The sequence below is a fragment of the Orcinus orca genome, chromosome 20 (genome assembly GCF_937001465.1).
Source record: "Orcinus orca chromosome 20, mOrcOrc1.1, whole genome shotgun sequence".
NCBI classification, from domain to species: domain Eukaryota; kingdom Metazoa; phylum Chordata; class Mammalia; order Artiodactyla; family Delphinidae; genus Orcinus; species Orcinus orca.
The window spans coordinates 31,103,347-31,124,214 of NC_064578.1; the positions used below are offsets into that span (position 1 = coordinate 31,103,347).

General features: G+C 36.8%; 1 protein-coding gene across 21 annotated transcripts in view; it reads right to left on the reverse strand.

Annotated features, from left to right (window-relative positions):
* The window catches only part of CHD9 (chromodomain helicase DNA binding protein 9), a 244,238-nt gene that overhangs the window by 39,814 nt on the left and 183,556 nt on the right, over positions 1–20,868 (reverse strand). For all 21 annotated transcript variants that reach the window (XM_049703938.1, XM_033418941.2, XM_033418942.2 and 18 more), the window contains 5 exons: positions 16,415–16,525; positions 11,718–11,914; positions 11,061–11,260; positions 6,496–6,655; positions 5,966–6,055 (listed from right to left, as the gene is read on the reverse strand). In XM_049703938.1, the coding sequence (XP_049559895.1) occupies positions 5,966–6,055; positions 6,496–6,655; positions 11,061–11,260; positions 11,718–11,914; positions 16,415–16,525 (758 nt within the window). The remainder of the gene's footprint in view (positions 1–5,965; positions 6,056–6,495; positions 6,656–11,060; positions 11,261–11,717; positions 11,915–16,414; positions 16,526–20,868) is intronic.

The window sequence follows — 20,868 nt, forward strand, 5'->3', positions numbered from 1 at the left end:
CTTGTTTGTCTCTTGTAATAGTCTTTATTTTAAAGTCTACTTTGTCTGATATGAGAATTGCTACTCCAGCTTTCTTCTGATTTCCATTTGCATGGAATATCTTTTTCCATCCCCTCACTTTCAGTCTGTATGTGTCCCTAGGTCTGAAGTGGGTCTCCTGTAGATAGCATATATACAGGTCTTGTGTTTGTATTCATTCAGCCAGTCTATGTCTTTTGGTTGGAACATTTAATCCATTTACATTTAAGGAAATTATCGATATATATGATCCTATTACCATTTTCTTAATTGTTTGGGTTCGTTATTGTAGGTCTTTTCCTTCTCTTATGTTTCCTGCCTAGAGAAGTTCCTTTAGCATTTGTTGTAAAGCTCGTTTCGTGGTGCTGAATTCTCTTACCTTTTGCTTGTCTGTAAAGCTTTTAATTTCTGTCAAATCTGAATGAGATCCTTGCTGGGTAGAGTAATTTTGGTTGTAGGTTTTTCCCTTTCATCACTTTAAATATGTCCTGACACACCCTGCCTGCTCACAGAGTTTCTGCTGAGAAATCAGCTGTTAACCTTATGGGGATTCCCTTGTATGTTATTGTTGCTTTTCACTTGCTGTTTTTAATATGTTTTCTTTGTATTTAGTTTTTGATAGTTTGATTAATATGTGTCTTGGTGGGTTTCTCCTTGGATTTATCCTGTATGGGACTCTGTGCTTCCTGGACCTGTTTGACTATATCCTTTCCCATATTAGGAAAGCTTTCAAGTATAATCTCTTCAAATATTTTCTCAGTCCCTTTCTTTTTCTCTTCTTCTTCTGGGACTCCTATAGTTCGAATGTTGGAACATTTAATGTGGTCCCAGAGGTCTCTGAGACTGTCCTCAATTCTTTTCATTCTTTATTCTTTATTCTGCTCTGTGGTAAGTTATTTCCAGTATTTTATCTTCTTAAACTCTTCAAAAATATATTATTCTTGGTAAATGGAGAAGGCTTGTATTCTTTATTCTTTATTCTGCTCTGTGGTAGTTATTTCCAGTATTTTATCTTCCAGGTCACTTATCCATTCTTTTGCCTCATTTTTTCTGCTACTGATTCCTTCTAGAGAATTTTAAATTTCATTTATTGTGTCGTTCATCATTGTTCGTTTGCTCCTTAGGTCCTTGTTAAACGTTTCTTGTATTTTCTCCATTCTACTTCTAAGACTTTGGATCATCTTTACTATCATTACTCTGAATTCTTTTCCAGGTAGACTGCCTATTTCCTCCTCATTTATTTGGTCTGGTGGGTTTTTACTTTGCTCCATCATCTGCTGTTTATTTCTCTGTCTTGTCATGTTGCTTAACTTACTGCATTTGGGGTCTCCTTTTCACAGGCTGCAGGTTCGTAGTTCCCGTTGTTTTTGGTGTCTGCCCCCAGTGGGTAAGGTTGGTTCAGTGGATTGTGTAGGCTTCCCGGTGGAGGGGACTGGTGCTTGTGTTCTGGTGGCTGAGGGTGGATCTTGTCTTTCTGGTGGGCAGGACCATGCCTGGTGGTGTGTTTTGGGGTGTCTGTGAACTTATTATGATTTTAGGCAGCCTCTCTCCTAATGGCTGGAGTTGTTTTCCTGTCTTGCTAGTTGTTTGGCATGCGCTGTGCAGCACTTTACCTTGCTGGTCGTTGAGTGGAGCTGGGTGTTAGCGTTGAGATGTAAATCTCTGGGAGAGCTTTCGCCGTTTGATATTATGTGGGGCCGGGAGGTGTCTGGTGGACCAATGTCGTGAACTCGGCTCTCCCACATACAAGTCTTAGGCCTGACACCCAGCTGGAGCACCAACACCCTGACACCCGGCTGGAGCACCAAGACCCTGTCAGCCACATGGCTCTTACATGAGTACTTGGCACACAGAAAGCACTTGATAACTGTGAACTAATATTGCTATAACTGTAATTACAGGCACAAGCTGGGGGAGCAATTCATCTTCCTGCTAGTGTTAGCTGGTCTCCTGCAGAGGTGGGGGCTGGCTGTGGCTCATCATGGGGACAAAGACACTGGCAGCAGAAGTTCTGGGAAGTACTCATTGGTGTGAGCTCTCCCAGAGTCTGCCGTTAGTCCCACCAAAGAGCTACCTCACGGTTTAAATGTGCCATATGCATGTTAAGTGTTCCTTAACTGCTAGGGAAAGGAATACAATAAGGTGCATGTACTCCTATTGTTGATTTCTGCTTTGAGAGATTCAGTTCATGTGCTATCTCTTGCATAAAGCCTCTAACTTCCCCAGCCTAGATCATCCATTCAAAATAGATTTTTTAATCTATTTTGATTTAAATATTCATTTTGATTTAAATATTCACAGTATTCACAATATGCCAACAATGGCAATAGTAAGACAGACATATCCTTGCCCTTTTGAAGAGGTATCTGCAAAACCTCTTCAATGCCTGTGATGAGTGCTGTGACAGGGCACTCTGGGTATGTGCTTTACCCAGACATGAGAGGACAGGGAGGCTGAGTTGATGCTGGCTGAGCAGTAAGAGAGGGAAAATGAAAGAAAACGGGAAAGAGAATGTTCCTGCAAGAATGCAAAGGCCTGGGGGCATTAGTAACCATGGCATATTTGATAAATGCAGATCTAAAGTTCAGAAGAGAGATGTGGGCTAGAATTAGGTTCGGAAGTCATCAGTATGGAAATATAAATTGATGCTGCAGAAAAGATGTGAAAACCCAAGAGTAAGTGATGAGAGGGCCTATGTGAACACATTTAAGGGACAGGTGGAAGAGAAGACTGAAAATGAAAAGTGGCAAGCAGAAAGCTAAAAAGAAAGTCTACAGGAGAATGGCATCACAGACACATTCTAATAATATGGAAGTGATCAATAAAGGTAAATAAGATAAACACTATGATATATCCATCAAATTTAGCAGTGAGAATGTGGGTGAAGAACTTCTTAAAGTAGGTGATTGAGTGAGGGGGTAGAAGCTGAATTGTAGTGGAATGTACAGTGAATGCGAGAAAAGAAAAAGAGGACAGCACATACAGATACTTCTTTAAAAAAAGTTTGGCTGTGAAACCAAGGAGAGTAATAATATGGTAGTCTGAGGAGAACTGGGTGCAAAAGTGGTGTGTGTGTCTGTGTGTGTGTGTGTGCATGTGTATGTGTGTTGAGAGAGATGTAAATATCTTAAAATCCAAATGAGAAGCCAGAGAGGGTAAGAATAATGAAAGAGGATAATTCATAGATCGCAGTACAGTTCCTGGGAAATCACAAGGGGATTGAATGCAGTCAGACCAAGGAAAAAGAGGAGCCAATTAGTCAACAAGTATTTACTGGGTGTTACTATTTCCCAGATTCTAGGGGCTGGGAACACAATGATCAATAAGACAGATAGCATACTTCACCTTCAACCAGCTTAAATTGTAATGATAGGGGAAATACAATTTAAAAAATAAATATAATTTTTAATACTAGTAGGCAACATGAATGAGATAAAATAAGGTTAAGTAATAGTGGGTGACTGGTGGGCTGCTTTAGCTAGCGTGGGCAGGGAAGGCCTATCTGAAGAGGTGAAACTTAAGCTGAGACCTGCATGATATGAAGGGGCAGTTCTGTGGAAGATTAAGGGAAAGAATATTTGTAGTAGGGGGAACAGCACAGAATGAGCCTGACATGTTGGAGGAACATCGTGGATGAGGGACAGAATGGAGGAAGAGATCCCAGAGTTATGTAGGGCACTGTAGGATTAGGCTTTATTCTAAGAGAAATGAGAAGCAACTGGAAGGTTTTAAGAAGTGCCTTGGCCTGATTTTTGCTTTAGAAAGATCACTCTGGCTGCTGTGTGAAGGTCCGACTGTAGAGAGGCAAAATAAGAGGCAAAGATGGGAAATCCCTGGTGGTCCAGTAGTGGTTAGGACTCTGTTCTTCCACTGCAGGGGGCCTGGGTTTGATCCCTTGTCCGGGAACTAAGATCTTGTATGCTGCGTAGTGCAGCCAAAAAAATACCCAACAACTCTTGAAAAAGAAGAGGCAAAGAGACTCACTTAGGAGGCCACTGAAAAAGTCTAAACACGAGACTTTTTCTCATGTCTCATGGTGGCTTGGACCAGGGAGTTAGCAGAGGAGAGTGAAAAGTGCTCAGGTTTGGCATATACTTTGTCAAGCTAACAAGTCTTCCTGTAGGGTTTGAGGGGAAGAGAAGAATCAAGAATGATACCAGAGCAACTGGGTGGTACATTTAGTAGGATGGAGAAGGCTTGTATGTGCGAAGGTGGGGAGGAAAGAATAGGAGACAGATTTGGGAGATACACGGGAAGTTTGAGCTGTTAATTAGATTTTTCAAGTGGAAATGTTTAGAAGCAGCTAACTCAGAGCTTAGAGCTGAGGGGAAACATCTGGGATGAATATGTAAATCTGACTGTCATCTGTGTAAAGATCATATTTAATATGATGAGGTTGCATGAGTTTACTGAAAGGGAAAGTACAGATAAAAAAGAAAGCTGAGGACACACGTCTTGGTCAATCCAACATCTAGAGATCTATTAGAGGAATAAGAGCTAGCAAAGGAAAATGCAAAGGAAAGACCAATATGGAAAAAAGGACAACCAGGTGGTAGCAGCAAGGATGTGTACTGAAGACATCACTTCAAGAAGGGAGAAGTAGAATAAGTTGAGAGAGTGATCTCATGGTAGGTTATTAGTGGCCTGATTAAAAATCATTTCAGCGGGAGAGTGGAGATGAAAGATTAATTGGAATAGATTGAAGAGAAGATGCAAGGTAAAGAAGTAGAGACTGTCAACACAGACAACTCTTTATTTTCATGAAGGGGAGTGGAGAAATAGAGTAGTACGATGTATGTATGATACATGATATTAAGGAATGTATATACGCCAAGAGAATGATTCAGAAGGTGATTACAGGCGTAAAGTCCTTAAAAGGTAAGAAACAAGTTCCAAGCATAAGGGTTGCTCTCAGGAGGAGGAGGATTTCTACTTCATCCCAAGGGAAGGAATAAATAGGGGGACACATACGACAAGTAGAACTGAAGGTAGCTCTTGTCTGATTGTTTCTGTTTTCTCTGTGAAATATATAGCAAAGTCATTACTGGAGGGTGATGCTGGTGGGACAGGAAGATGGCTTGAGGAGAGAGGTGTGGAATGGTCCTCTTGAAGAGTAGGTAAGTGAACTTCCTAGTCATGGTGGTTAAACAGCTTACTTGTGTTTAATTTTGCTTGAGATCAATGCTCATCAATTTGAAGTTAGTCATTCGGCAGGGTTTGTGTGATTTTCTCCAGCCATGTTCAACTGCTTAGGTATAGGCAAGGGGTAAAACGGTTTTTCAGTTTAACATGAGTTGGGGTTGTGCCACGAATGTAGAACAGAGGGGAAATCAGGCAAAGAATCTCAGTTAGTGAGTACACTGCTGGACTACAGAATGCAGGTTTATAATGAGAAGAGAGGGGCATGAAGGTGGAGATGGATAACATGGGGGACATCGTGATGAAATTAGAGAATGAGAGTGAAAAGTACCCAAGTTAAGTGAGTCTGAAGGAAATAAGTGACAGCTGAAATGCAGATTGAAGAGGTAATGCTGTTACTAGTGATAGTAAGATTAAGTATATGATTGTGTGCGTGTGTGGCTGTGGTGGAGAGGAAAGAAGATGATTGTAGATAAAGGTCAAGGAACTGAGAGACTAAGGTGCTGGATGGATCATCTGAGGATGTAAAAGTCACTGCAGTAAGAGGGTGGAAGGTTAAGTTTTAGATTTGGTAGCAGGAAGCTATTACTAATGCTAATGTTATTATTCTTATGATAACTTTCAGCGACAGAGCCAACGATGAGATTAATAGACGAAAGGCAACAAAATGGCAAGGGTCACTCTAAGTTTGGTAGATTTTTCTTCCTGTGAATTTCACTGAATAAGCATTCACTTAATATACAATTTTCTGGTCATTTAACTTTTGCCTCATTATGTTGCTGAAGAATAAACATGCTATTTAATTTACCTTGCATCAACTCCATCAAACACTTTCTGGCACTCATTTCCAATGACTTCTTGCTTTAGATAATACAGCATTCTTACACGAAGCAAAACTCTAAAAATGAGGGGGAAAAAAAATCAAAAGACACAAAGACATTAATCATTAAAGAAAATTCATCCATGGGGTTAAAATTAGAAAAGAATTTGTATACAAAATTTTTCTAATGAAATAATAATAATTACTTCTGATTAAATAAACCTCATTACTATCATATATATAAAATAGGTTTCTTCAAAATCTTTACAATCATCATTATTTAATATCCAAGTAAGATATAATGAGATCACTTGGAGGCCAGTTTTTTTTCTCTCTCTGCTGATGAAAAGTGACACAAGAGGTACCATGATTTGCTGAAGGATACCCTGGTAAGAATAAGATTAGGATTGGTCCTAGACCACACTGTCTCTGTACTCAGAATCAACATGCTTTAAGATTGTTAATAAATTCAGAAGTAAACTTGCAATGGGTTGTGTTAAAAATACCCTACTACCTACTTATTACAGTGGTGTTTTATATGTTTTTTGTAGCCTTCATCTTGAAGTAGCTGCTCAGGATTGTATTTTCGAAGCCATTCTGCTTTTTGTATATCAAATGAGCTTGTCTGAGTCTTTACTTTCTTCCCTTTTCGACCTCTGGGTACAGGGGCTGACAGACCTGTTAAAATGAGAAGGACAAATGAAATCAGGGATAATTTGTATAAAGACGGTCAATTTAAAACATTTTTTCAATGGAAGAAATTTCTGGAGACTTTCAGAGGTCTGTGTAGGCTATACAGAGATCTTTGAAAAATTAATGGTAAAAATATAAACTCAATCACAAGATAAGTCCACGATACCACACACATATTAACACAATTTCTGCCAACCACCCAATTTCATATCCCCAATTAATCATTCTGATTACCTCTATGTTGCAAAACATTTTTTTTCCAAATGTAAAAACTGAAAGATCAAACCTTTCCCTCTGCTTTACTTTTTGCTTCCTTAGTTACAAAAATACAAGTTGTGGCCTCTTGATTTTCAAAACTGATTGTTATTAATAACATGGATTAGGTTTTGTGGGGTTCCTGTTTAAGAGAGCTAAATTCATTTGATTTCACTCTTAATCTTAACATATTCCATATTTGGTCAGTTTTTAAAAAATATTTATTTATTTATTTATTTATTTTTGGCTGTGGTGGGTCTTCGTTTCTGTGCGAGGGCTTTCTCTAGTTGTGGCAAGCGGGGGCCACTCTTCTTCACGGTGCGCGGGCCACTCTTCACCACGGTGCACGGGCCTCTCACTGTCGTGGCCTCTCTTGTTGCGGAGCACAGGCTCCAGACGCGCAGGCTCAGTAGTTGTGGCTCATGGGCCCAGTTGCTCCGCGGCATGTGGGATCTTCCCAGACCAGGGCTCGAACCCGTGTCCCCTGCATCGGCAGGCAGATTCTCAACCATTGCGCCACCAGGGAAGCCCTGGTCAGTTTCTTATTAAAGGAAATAATACATAAAGTCCAATTCACTCTTTCCTTCCCAGACATAGTCACTACCCTGAATTTGATTTTCATTTCATACACGTTTATACTTGTGTGTTGGAGAAATATTCAGTATTTAAGCTTTCATTACATTATACATGCAATTCTGTAACTTATTTATTATATTTAATTTTTTTCTGAGATTTATAAATACTTGCTGATTCATGGAGGCTCTAATTCATCCATTTTAACTGCTGTGTAAAAATCTATTCTATGACTATATCACCTGCATATTATTCTTCAACTATGCTGGAGTTGTTTCACTTACAAGTTTTCACGATTACAAATAATACAGTTGTGCTTCTTCCTTTCAATTCTTGTCTATCTTTTCCCTGCCATATTCTACCAGCTAGGAGTTTCATCACAATGGTAAATAGAAGCACTACGTAGGTTTGTTCCATTTTTCCTTAGGATTTTGGTGGGTTTTGCCTTTATATTTTGATACTATTTTGTTCAGTGCATACAAGTTCATTTTGTTATATCTTCTTTTATGGATTAGTTTTTTTTATTATGTAGTATCCTTTTTTAATCTCAATTAATGCTTCCATCTTAAATTGCATTTTAGTCTATGTTAATAATGCTCTGTATTCTAGTCCTCCTGACCCTTGTTGGTTTGGAAACTAAACAGTGCATATTTAAAAATATACATATTGAAATTTTCCTAATAAAATATGGAGATGTTTTATATTTTTAAATTTCTCCAAAAAAAAAATATTTCTCCCTACCATAATTTCCTCAGATTCATCATTTAATCCTATTTTCTTTTCCATGTAACTGCATGTTAATTTTTACATGTTAATTTGTAATTTTTAAGAGGTCTGTGTCTTGAATGTTTCTACAGTACTTTCGTCTTTTTTCAAAATCATAGTATATCTGAAGTATCTTTGCAGATATTAATGATATTTTTTTAAAAGTTGTCTTCTCCTTTCACAGTCTTTGTTTCCTACAAGTTCATTTTAGTGGTTTGTTTTTAGTCTCTCTCTCTCATGTTGGAGACGTTCCTCAGATGCCTGATACCCTTGGTTATTTGCTCATATTTAAGAATGACAGAAAAGTTGATAGACAGGCTGAATGAGTGGAGGTGACTGTCGACTCTTTGAAGGGTAATCCAGCTGGTTTTTTCCTGTCATTATCTTTAGGTTTTGGTCTGGTCATATTCACCAAGGACAATTCCTTAGTTTTCTTCCTTGAGAATGACACTGTCCAGTATACATATTCATTTAACAGCCATTTAGTAGCTCCATGTTGCAAATACCAATGAAATGCAGACATTCTCTATTTTATCTTCTCCAGAGAATAAACATTCAGTCAGTCTTCGCCATGGATACATGGAGTTGAAAAGGGTATTTAGGGATCTGATCCCCCTTTTAAACAACTTTTAATCAAAGCCCCTGTCCTTTATATCCACTTTCAGAGGTCACGGATGTCACAAACTCCTGAAACTTTTAGATAATCTATGAAGCAAATCAGTTGGTTGTTGCCCTTTCCTACTGTTGACCTAAGATTCAGCTCTCTCTGGTTGGTTAAGTTAGTCATCACTAATCTAATGCTTCTAGGTTCCAAAATTCCTTTTCCATTCTCTCTACTTTTAAGGGTTTATCCTTATTTATTTTAAAATTATGGAATTAAGCATATACAAAAATAAATGGAATAATATGATGGATCACAGATCCTATCATCCAACTACATTAATTATGAATTCATAGCCAATTTGGCTTCATCTATATCCTGTTTGTTCCCCAACCTCCAACACTATTTTGAAATAAATCGAAGACAACCACCACTTCATTAATAAATGTCTGAGTATCTTTTAACATATGTAAAATATAAGGCTTCCTTAAAAACAAAACAAAAAACTACAATACCATCATCAGCCCTAAGAAATGCAATAACACGTACTTAATATTTACTATTCAAATTTAGAATTATCTAATAAAGATAATAGACAAATTTCTCCTGGGTTGTTTGCTTCAATCAGGATCCAAATAAGGCCCACACACCGCAACTGGCTGAGGACTCATAAACATCTTTCAGGTTATAGCAGGGTTTTCAATCTTGGCACTATTGCTATTTTGAGCTGCACAGTTTTTCACTGTAGGGGCAGTCTGTGCTCTTGTGGCCTCTACTAACTAGATGCCATTAACATGCTCAAAGCTGTGACAACCCAGGGTGGGAGCAAGATTGGGGCACAAGATCATGTCTGGTGTGAGCCAATGGTTTATAGATACCCTCCCCATTTTCCTCCCCTTCCACTATTTACTTGTTAAAGAAACTAAAATTTATACCTGTACAATTTATAAAGCTTGATGCCTTGAATTTTTTTCCCTTTATTGACATATAAGTTGGGTTTCAAGGAAGAGTGAAATTATATTTGTGTGAATCTTCCATCTTTACCAGAAATCAGCTCTTCACATTAATAATTTCATTGTCTCCTATTAAGATAGACCTCCAGTGACCACCCTAATCTAAACTAGGTGCTTTCTGTTGTTCTCAATCTCAGTACTTAGTTTATTTACTTCACAGTACTCATCATAATCTATAATTATTTAGGTAATTTATCTGCTTTCTTATTATGTCTGTCTGCCTGACCAGGTTCATGAGCTCAGGGATCTTGTCTGTGTTGTTCCTTCTCATCTTCCCAGTACTTTGCACAAGAAGCACAGAACAGGCACTTTAACAGGTATTTGTTGATTAAATAGAATAAAACTGTAACACCAATTTAAGGGCACAGTAATCTTTTTATCTTTATAGAAAATTCAATTATTTTACGCAAAAAAGAATGTTCGTAGGGTTATGGAGCAAATGCTACTTGTATATATCTCTGATGGGACTATAAATTGACACAGCCACATTTGACAGCAAATTAAAACAGTTATAACAATTTTAAATGTATATACCACAGTGTTCCAAATTTTAATATACATACTAATTGCTGAGGAACTTGTTAAAATGTAGATTCTGATGTAGTAAGTCTGAGGTCTAAGATTCTGCATTTCTAAGAAGCTCCTGGGAGATGCTGATGCTGTTAACACACAGACCACATTTTAGGTCCTAAGGACGTATATATGCTGTACCTCAACAATTCCATTTCTTGATATTTACTTTAGTGGAAGATTTATTCCTGTGCGCAAGGAGGAACGTAAAAGGATCTTCACTAAAACCTGTTTTTCAATTATCTAAAATTGGAAACATCCTAAATGCCCATCATCAAAGGAGATGCTAAATGAATTAAGAAATATCCATACTATGGACTACTAAGCAGGAGTTTAAAAAATAAAATAGATCTACATGAATACAGATGGGATGACCTCTAAGACATACTATTGGGTCAACAACTTGTAAACAAATACATGTTTGATAACAGTATATAAAACCCAACCAAACTGATAACACTGGTCCTTTCCAACATGGAACTTGAATTAAGAGTGAAGCTTAAGGGTTCTTTACTATTATCTGAAATGCTTCAATATTTTATAGGGTACTATGTTAAGTGCTACTTACAAAACTAAAACTAAATTTAAAAAGGAAATAAAAGAATGTTCTTACCTAGATGATTTTGTAGCTCTCGTGTCTGCCCATCTTCGGTTGGAGTAATGAGATCCCATATGAAGCCTTTAATTTTCTCATCTCCTCGGTAGTGAACAAGGCAATAAGCTAAGAGGGCTCGGCAAATTATTTCCACATCGTGCTCATTTAGCTGCCTTTTAAAACGGCCATGAGACAGAATCTCTCTCCATCGGCCCCACCTAGTTAAAAAAAGGTATATTTATATTAATATTGGGTGAAATCCTAGAGAAAACATAACTCATGGATAAAAGGCCTGAAACCTGCAAAAAACACACTTTGTCACTGATAGAATTTACCTACTAAAGTTTTTTCCCCCATAGAATAAACTGCAGAGTCATGGTATAGTAATTTCTAGTATATTTTATTCAATAATGGATAAAAACATTATCCATTTTGTGTTACTGAATATGCAAATCTAAGAACAAGGAGTTTGATATTAGCAATACATTTATAATATTAAAATTTAAAGATATCTCATCAATTGCTATTAAGTATATGTTACATATATAAATTCATGGTTAAAAAATACACTTTATTGATTCTAACAAGATAAAAAGCATATTAGAATATAGTATATGTTTCCCATAAATTTGTACACCAGACTACTAACAGTAAACATTAAAAATAATATTTTACCCATAAACTAGCAGATTTTTCTCTACTCTAAAGCATTCAGTTCTTCCATAGCCATTCGAACGCTCACAGGGTCTCCGGAGTTTGGGCTTTTCATCTCCTTCACTTTCAGCTTCAGATAATTCAGCCAATTCATCTTTTGTAGCACTGAAGGGTCTTGTTTGCTTCCTAATTCTTGGAGTGTCAATAACCAAGCTGTTCTGTAAAATTTAACAGCTATTACTTGAAGGTCCTTTTATTATTTTGCTTATAACAATATTTTACATTTTTACCTTTCAAACTGTACAAACAATAATTTTATAAAACCAGAACAAATTACTAACAATTCCACTGACCTACCAAATCAACATAAAATTTTTTTATTCCTTTAAAATCCTTATTACCATTTGTCATAATTTCATATTACAATCATAGGATAAAAAAATTTGGTATATGGCTTTATTAATATGAAAGTTACTGTATTGTGCTTCTACAACAACTATAAACTATATTTTAAACTGAATTTATGCATCATAATTTTCTTTACCCAATTAATTCATAATGTAATTTGAATTAATACAAATAGATTGTTTTAAATTTTTAAAATATATAATGCTAAAAAGTAAATCTTTGTAATCTAAGTTTATCCTAAAGATAAGTCCAAAGGAAGTGAAATATCCAAAAATGGAAATATTGGTCAAAGGGCATAATTATTTTATGGATCCAGAATCATGTTTCAGTGCTTTCCAAAAGACTTACACTAATCTACAACAAGCAAAGTAATAAGTATATGAACCTCACTATGGTCAATGAAGTCTAATTCATTCAAAACAACGTAAGTTGACAAACTTTTATCTTTATTGAGCAATTTATCTAAGTTAGGTACTATGTTATGGGCTATGACTAAGATAGCTTTCTGCTCATGAGAAATCCACAGTCTTGAGGCTCAGTTTAATGTGTAAACAAATAAATGCTATTCAGGATGCAATATTTTATAAGATGGGTGCCATAAAAGAAAGATTTACAAAGTAGTGATACTAGAAAGAGATCTTCAAGAATGAGAAGTAGTTTGCTAGGCATCCAAGGAGGAGATGGCATTATAAGTGAAGAAAACAGTAATGGACCTGAAAAGGTATTCTATGTTCAAGTCCTAGAGCAGGAGAAGGTAAACGCTAGGAGGGGAAGCAGGGACCAGACCATGTAGGTTCTGCTGTCCCACAGTAGTATGACCACAGTGCACTGAACTTAAAGGGGTACATAATGTTAATATGTCTTAATACTGGTGACATTAGCCTTCTCTATTAAGTTTTTCCACTGTAAACTTACTAGTTTTCCTTTTGTAATTAATAAATATTTTGGAAGATATACTTTGAAGATATATAAAAATTCTGTTTCTCCTTATATTCTACACACTAATTTTAGAATTCATCAATGGGGTGGATTGAGATTTTCTATTTCTCTTATTCCTTCTACATTTATTAATTGGCACCTTCTATATAAGAAAGAGTTGACAAGGACCTACTGTATAACACAGGGAACTATACTCAGTATTTTGTAATAAGCTTAAAAGAATCTGAAAAAAAATTATGTATTTATAACACTTTGTTGTACACCTGAAACTAAAACATCGTAAATCAACCTACTTCAAAAAAAATAATTACTTAATTAAAAAAAAGAAAGAGTTGTCCCTTTCCCTGGTCCCAACTTAAAAAAAAAAAACCATAATTGTATTTTCTCTTGAGTAAATTTTCAAGTGTTTTTTGCCCATAATCTTTTAAGATTTTGATTTATTTCTACTTGTGATCAATTTACATTAGCTTTTATATAATAAAAATATTAAGTTTCATATATACTTCTGCTACAAATAGTCACCAGTCTGATTGCAATTTTATTTTTCCATTACATAATTTTTAGTCATATATTTGAATATGCCAATTATTTCCCTTTGTGGTTTGTTTCTAATTTAGAATGTTTTCCCACCAAATATTTGATAAAATAGAAATCTATTTTTACTATTTTTTCATGCTTTGTTTCAAAAATAAATTTTTTATCACAAATTGGAGTTTACTTGGCATAGAGTATATTATTAAAATGCTTCCCCAATGCTAACTCAAATTTTAATCATGATTATTAAATAACCCCTTTTTCTCTAATGCTATTTCTTTATTTATATCCTATAATTTGACCTTCTCCTGTTCTTATTCTATTCTTTGCTCTGTATACATTTCTCTCAGTATCATGGTTCCTTTATAATATGTTAATATGCTTTTATGTTTTAACATATAGTAAGTAATGCCAGTCTGTCTTCATGGTACTTCTTGTCAGAAAATTATAAAATTTTTGAAAAGTACAAATTAGAAAACATAACTGCAAAGTATTACATGACTATATGCTTATATAAGTTTATTTATAAAATCCATAACTCCTTAGGATAATCTATAAGACCCTATTGAAATGAGCCATACCTATCATCTCTGACCTAACCTGTCACCACTCTCACTATCCCCCTCCATTCTGACACAATGCCATTTCTATTTCTGGAACACTGTAAGCTTATTTCAAACAATGGCTCACTGCCATTCCCTCTACCTTGAAAGCTTTTATCTCATGTCTTTACACTGTTGGCTGGTTCTCATCATTCAAGTCTCAGCACAGATGTCCCCTCAGAGTGACCTCCCTTGACCACTTTTCCTAATGCTATCTACACTCCTCCAGGCATTCTCTACCATCTTACCATTTTATTTTCTTCAGTCTCAGAAATTATCTTATATATTTGTTTACTTACCCACCAGAATTTGTAAGCTCTATTAAGCAGTGCTTCATCTGTCTTGTTCATTTTAGCCCTAATGTGAGAATGGTACTTGGCTCACAGTGTGCTCTAGTTGGATTCAGCGCAAATGTACGAGTGTCTGCGTATTACCATTATAATACTTTTGAAAAATCATAAACAAACATCACACTGTAAGTATTGTTCTATTTCTCTCTCTCTTTTTTTTTTTTTATTGTGGTACGCGGGCCTCTCACTGTTGTGGCCTCTCCCGTTGCGGAGCACAGGCTCCGGATGCGCAGGCCCAGCGGCCATGGCTCACGGGCCCAGCTGCCCCGCGGCATGTGGGATCTTCCTGGACCAGGGCACGAACCCATGTCCCCTGCATCAGCAGGCGGACTCTCAACCACTGTGCCACTAGGGAAGGCCTCTCTCTTTTTAAAGTTAACTGTCTTGTCTTAGAGCTCTATGTGAGTACACAGGGATCTACATGATTATTTTTACTTACTGCATTAGACAGTATAAAAGTACCAATTAGTTTCTAATTTTTTTCTAAAATGAAAAATGTTGCGATGTACATCACTGTACTACATTATCATTGTACATGTGTGATTATTGCTGTAAGACAGATTCCCAAAAGTGGATTTAATATTGTTGAATATTTATTCTTCCAGGGTAATTTTAGATTTTGTCTGGTTATATGAACAAATTATTAACATTTTGACTGGGGCTGCATTTCTATGTTTATTAACTCAACCTACAAATGTTTAAAATATGTAGTTTTTCTTCCCAATTGACAAATCTCACAATTAAGTTTGGTAATTTACTTTACTGAAATCATATACGTCCAGTAGGTATTCCCCTAAGTGTTCTAAATCTTTTTTTCTACTACGAAGTAGACTTCCTCTTCCATATATTTTTCTACTGCTGTTAGTACTGATATTTAAGAAGGTTAAATGGCATATTTATCTTCTATCAGTTAATTCACTAATTCATCTATTAATTTATAGTGGTTTGCAAATTCCATTGACTTTTTAAGGCATATAAACATGCCAATATGAAAATAGTAGTATTTTAATAAATATCTCTTTCTAATTTACTTTTTTATAATGTTTCATACAGAATTATACATATTTCCAAAATATATTAAATAATAATTATTATTGGGCAGTGGCATTATTCCTCATTGTAAAGTTTTACATCTTATAAGGTTATCTATTAAAATAGATCCCATGCATCAATGCTTAATATAAATTTCTTTTAATCATTTAGCAGTTATTTTGGAAGTAGGTAAGGCTCACAAACATTGATTCCTATAAATTATCAGACAGGTAGATGTCTTTTGAAGTGAACAGTTACGTTATTATCAGTTCCATGAATTCTGTGCTAGCTTTTTGGCCCTTTCTTCCTTAACTCCAAGGGATGTTATAAAAGAAAGTTTAAAAATGCCACCTTATTTTTTAAATTTCATAATATTTACTAAGCATAGCTAGATCTATGTACGTAAGTAGGACTGGATCTTTAATTTTTTATAGTTCTTTGTCAGATTTTGAAGATGCCACTTTCTTGACTGCTTTTTTTTCTCCTTTTGTATTTGACTAGATCATTAATGGTATCTGACACCAAAATAACAAAAAGAAGGTTAAAAAGCAAAATAAAAGTAATCCGTTATTTTAAGACATTTTAAAAATTAAAAAACATATTATAATTTTAAGAACACAAACACCCTCCAAAATTAAACTTTAACCGTATTACAACCTATCACAACAAATATCAGAAGAATTAAACAGAAGCAGCGCCTGACTCAATGTTATCATTCTACAGCCCTGTATCAATTTATTTATGCAGATTAATTTATTTCAGTCAGTACACAGTGGAACACCTTAAAATATTATAATAATATTACCAAAGTATTCCCACAGGTAATATTTTTTAAACGGAAATAAATACTTACTCTACCACTGATGGCATCTATATCTATTTCTGCCTTTTTCGCCCATTTTTGCCAGAAGTTGGGATCATCTAAGGAAATATCTGTTCGATTTCCAGATGCCACAAAACTTGCCTGAAATACATAATGGTAGTTTTTCAAAATGTTTTGAAACGTAGAGGAAAAATCTATCAAAGTATATCTAAAACCTTATCTCTTCACATTTAGTGTGGATAGAATCTGAATTCAGCATATACACACATGCACTCAAAGTACGTTTCAAACTACAATGGTCTGAAACATAGCACAGCATCTGCTTAAGGCAAAAGGCTTAATACCAACACAGGCTGGAGTTTTAGGAGCAAAATTAAAGAAGTTATTATTGTTGTTTGACTTTTAAACTTTGGGTAAGCAGGGATCAAATCGTTTTAGTCAAAAAACCATACAGGATACAATATTGCATTTTAGAAATACTATACAACAACACAGCAATCCCACTACTGGGCATATACCCTGAGAAAATCATAATTCAAAAAGAGTCATGTACCACAATGTTCACTGCAGCACTATTTACAATAGCCAGCACATGGAAGCAAACTAAGTGTCCATCAACAAGTGAATAAAGAAGATGTGGCACATATATACAATGGAATATTACTCAGCTATAAAAAGAAATGAAATTGAGTTATTTGTACTGAGGTGGATGGACCCAGAGTCTGTCATACGGAGTGAAGTAAGACAGAAAGGGAAAAACAAATACCGTATGCTGACATATATATATGGAATCTAAAAAAAAAACGGTTCTGAAGAACCTAGGGGCAGGACAGGAATAAAGACGCAGATGTAGAGAATGGACTTGAGGACATGGTGGGGGGGAGGCTAAGCTGGGACGAAGTGAGAGAGTGGCATGGACATATATACACTACCAAATGTAAAATCAATAGCTAGTGGGAAGCAGCTGCATAGCACAGGGAGATCACTCGGTGCTTTGTGAGCACCTAGAGGGGTGGGATAGGGAGGGTGGGAGGGAGATGCAAGAGGGAGGAGATATGGGGATATATGTATATGTATAGCTGATTCACTTTGTTATAAAGCAGAAACTGACATACCATTGTAAAGCAATTATACTCTGATAAAGATGTTAAAAAAAAAAAAAGAAAGAAAGGAAATACTACATGAATAGGGACTTCCCAGGTAGTCCAGTGGTTACACCTCCGCACTCCCAACGCAGGGGGCCTGGGTTCAATCTATAGTGGGGCAACTAAGATCCCACATAACGCAACTAAGCTCGTGCACTACGACTACTGAACCTGCATGCTTTAGAGCCCTCACGTCACAAGCCCGTGTGCCACAACTAGAGAGCCTGTGTGCTACAATAAAGACCCAGTGTAGCTAAAACAAATAATTTAATTTTAAAAAAAATGAATATTAAGAAATTAGGTTACAAGAAGAATTTCAAACCTATTTGCCCTAGACAGTTCATTTTCTGGTATTCTCCTACTTTATTTCCATCCCATTTTTACATAGATATGTCTCCTAAAAAAATGCAATACAGAATATAAGAAATACAGAAAAATGAGTCATTGCCTATCTTTATTTATTTACTTATTTATTTGCGGTATGCGGGCCTCTCACTGTTGTGGCCTCTCCCATTGCGGAGCACAGGCTCCGGACACGCAGGCTCAGTGGCCATGGCTCACGGGCCCAGCCGCTCTGCAGCATGTGGGATCCTCCCGGACCGGGGCACGTACCCGCGTCCCCCACTTCGGCAGGCGGACTCTGAACCACTGCGCCACCAGGGAAGCCCCCTGCCTAACTTTATTTTGAAAACTCTTTTCCTTACAAAAAAAATACTGCATAAGCATTGTAAAAACTTAAGAAATTACAGAGGAATAAAAGAAAATATAAATGATTTATTTTCTTAAATGTTGCAGAAATTATAAAATCTTTTCATTGGACCTAATTTTAGACATTACAGTTCAACACTGTGATTCATAAATAACCATTATTTGCAACTTAAGTTCCTAAAAATAGATACGCTGCTTCAAAGAAAATTTATCAAAGTGCTTTATAAAAATGAAATACACAGAGAAGATATATAATGCTTTAACAAAAGGGCTTGAAAGATGCATGCTAAACTTCTATAAGGATAAATGGAAGGAGCTTCCAGGTGTCCACTCCTCCGGTGAGATGGAGTCGGGAGATGCTCTCCTCAGCTCCTTGCCTGGGTGGAGAAGTCAGGCTATAGGGCTGGAAGAAATCCTTGTTTGAGAGCCCCACCAAATTCCCCAGTCAGAGTGTTGCAGCTGAGCGGAGCGGCTGCTTGGGACTACTGCTCGGGCGCTGCAGAAACCCGTCTTGGAATCTGACATGTAATCAGTTTGGGACCGTTGGCCAGCTGCTCCTAACCTGGCCACATGAAGGCTCAGACAGTTCCAGTCTCTGAACTGAAGAGAACCAACACTATCAGCATATCTCTCACCACCATGAATGCAAGGTATTTCAATGAAGAGTATCAGGAGGACATATACAAATCCCAGACTGGCATGTGCAAGTTCTGAGGAATGGTGGAATAACCCAATGTATCTGGGTGACCTTTGGAGACAGCTGAGACAGAGCTACAACAGGTAGTGGCTGACACCCAACTCACAGCCCAGTTTCGCCAGCCATGTGGCTGACAAGGTCTTGGTGCTCCAAGCGGCTGTCAGGCCTAAGCCTCAGAGGTGGGAGAGCTGAATTCAGGACACTGGTCCAGCAGAGACCTCCCGGCCCCACGTAATATCAATTGGGGAGAGCTCTCCCAGAGATCTCCATCTCAACGCTAACACCCAGCTCCACTCAACGACCAGCAAGGTAAAGTGCTGGACACCCCATGCCAAACAACTAGCAAGACAGGAAAACAACCCCACCCATCAGCAGAGAGGCTGCCTAAAATCATAATAAGCTCACAGACACCCCAAAACACAGCACTGGACACAGTCCTGCCCACCAGGAAGACAAGATCCAGCCTCATCCACCAGAACACAGGCACCAGTCCCCTCCACCAGGAAACCTACACAACCCACTGAACCAACCTTACCCACTGGGGGCAGATACCAAAAACAACGGGAACTATGAACCTGCAGCCTGTGAAAAGGAGACCCCAAATGCAGTAAGTTAGGCAAAATGAGAAGACAGAGAAATAAACAGCAGAAGAAGCAAAGTAAAAACCCACCAGACCAAACAAATGAGGAGGAAATAGGCAGTCTACCTGAAAAAGAATTCAGAGTAATGATAGTAAAGATGATCCAACGTCTTAGAAATAGAATGGAGAAAATATGAGAAACGTTTAACAAGGACCTAGAAAAACTAAAGAGCAAACAATGATGACCAACACAATAAATGAAATTTAAAATTCTCTACAAGGAATCAAGAGCAGAATAACTGCAGCAGAAGAACAGATAAGTGACCGGGAAGATAAAATAGTGTAAATAACTACCACAGAGCAGAAAAAAGGAAAAAGAGTGAAAAGAATTCAGGACAGTCTCAGAGACCTCTGGGACAACATTAAACACACCAACACTCGAATTATAGGGGTCCTAGGAGAAGAAGAGAAAAAGGGACTGAGAAAATATTTGAAGAGATTATAGTTGAAAGCTTCCCTAACATGGGAAAAGCAATAGTCAATCAAGTCCAGGAAGCACAGAGTCCCATACGGGATAAATCCAAGGAGAAACATGCCAAGACACATATTAATCAAACTATCAAAAATTAAATACAAAGAAAAAATATTAAAAGCAGCAAGTGAAAAGCAATAAATAACATACATACAAGGGAATCCCCATAAGGTTAACAGCTTATCTTTCAGCAGAAACTCTGCAAGCCAGAAGGGCGTGGCAGGACATATTTAAAGTGATGAAAGGGAAAAACCTACAACTAAGATTACTCTACCCAGCAAGGATCTCATTCAGATTCAACAGAGAAATTAAAACCTTTACAGACAAGCAAGAATTCAGCACCACGAAACCAGCTTAAAAACAAATGCTAAAGGAACTTCTCTAGGCAGGAAAACAAAGAAGAAGGAAAAGATCTACAATAATAAACCCCAAACAATTAAGAAAATGGTAATAGGAACATAAATATCGATAATTTCCTTAAATGTATATGGATTAAGTACTCCAACCAAAAGACACAGACTGGCTGAATGGATACGAAAACAAGACCCGTATATATGCCATATACAAGAGACCCACCTAAGACCTAGGGACACATACAGACTGAAAGTGAGGGGATGGAAAAAGATATTCCATGCAAATGGAAATCAAAAGAAAGCCGGAGTAGCAATTCTCTTACCAGACAAAACAGAATTTAAAATAAAGACTATTACAAGAGACAAAGAAGGACACTACATAATGATCAAGGGATCAATCCAAGAAGATATAACAATTGTAAATATTTATGTACCCAATACAGGAGTACCTCAGTACATAAGGCAAATG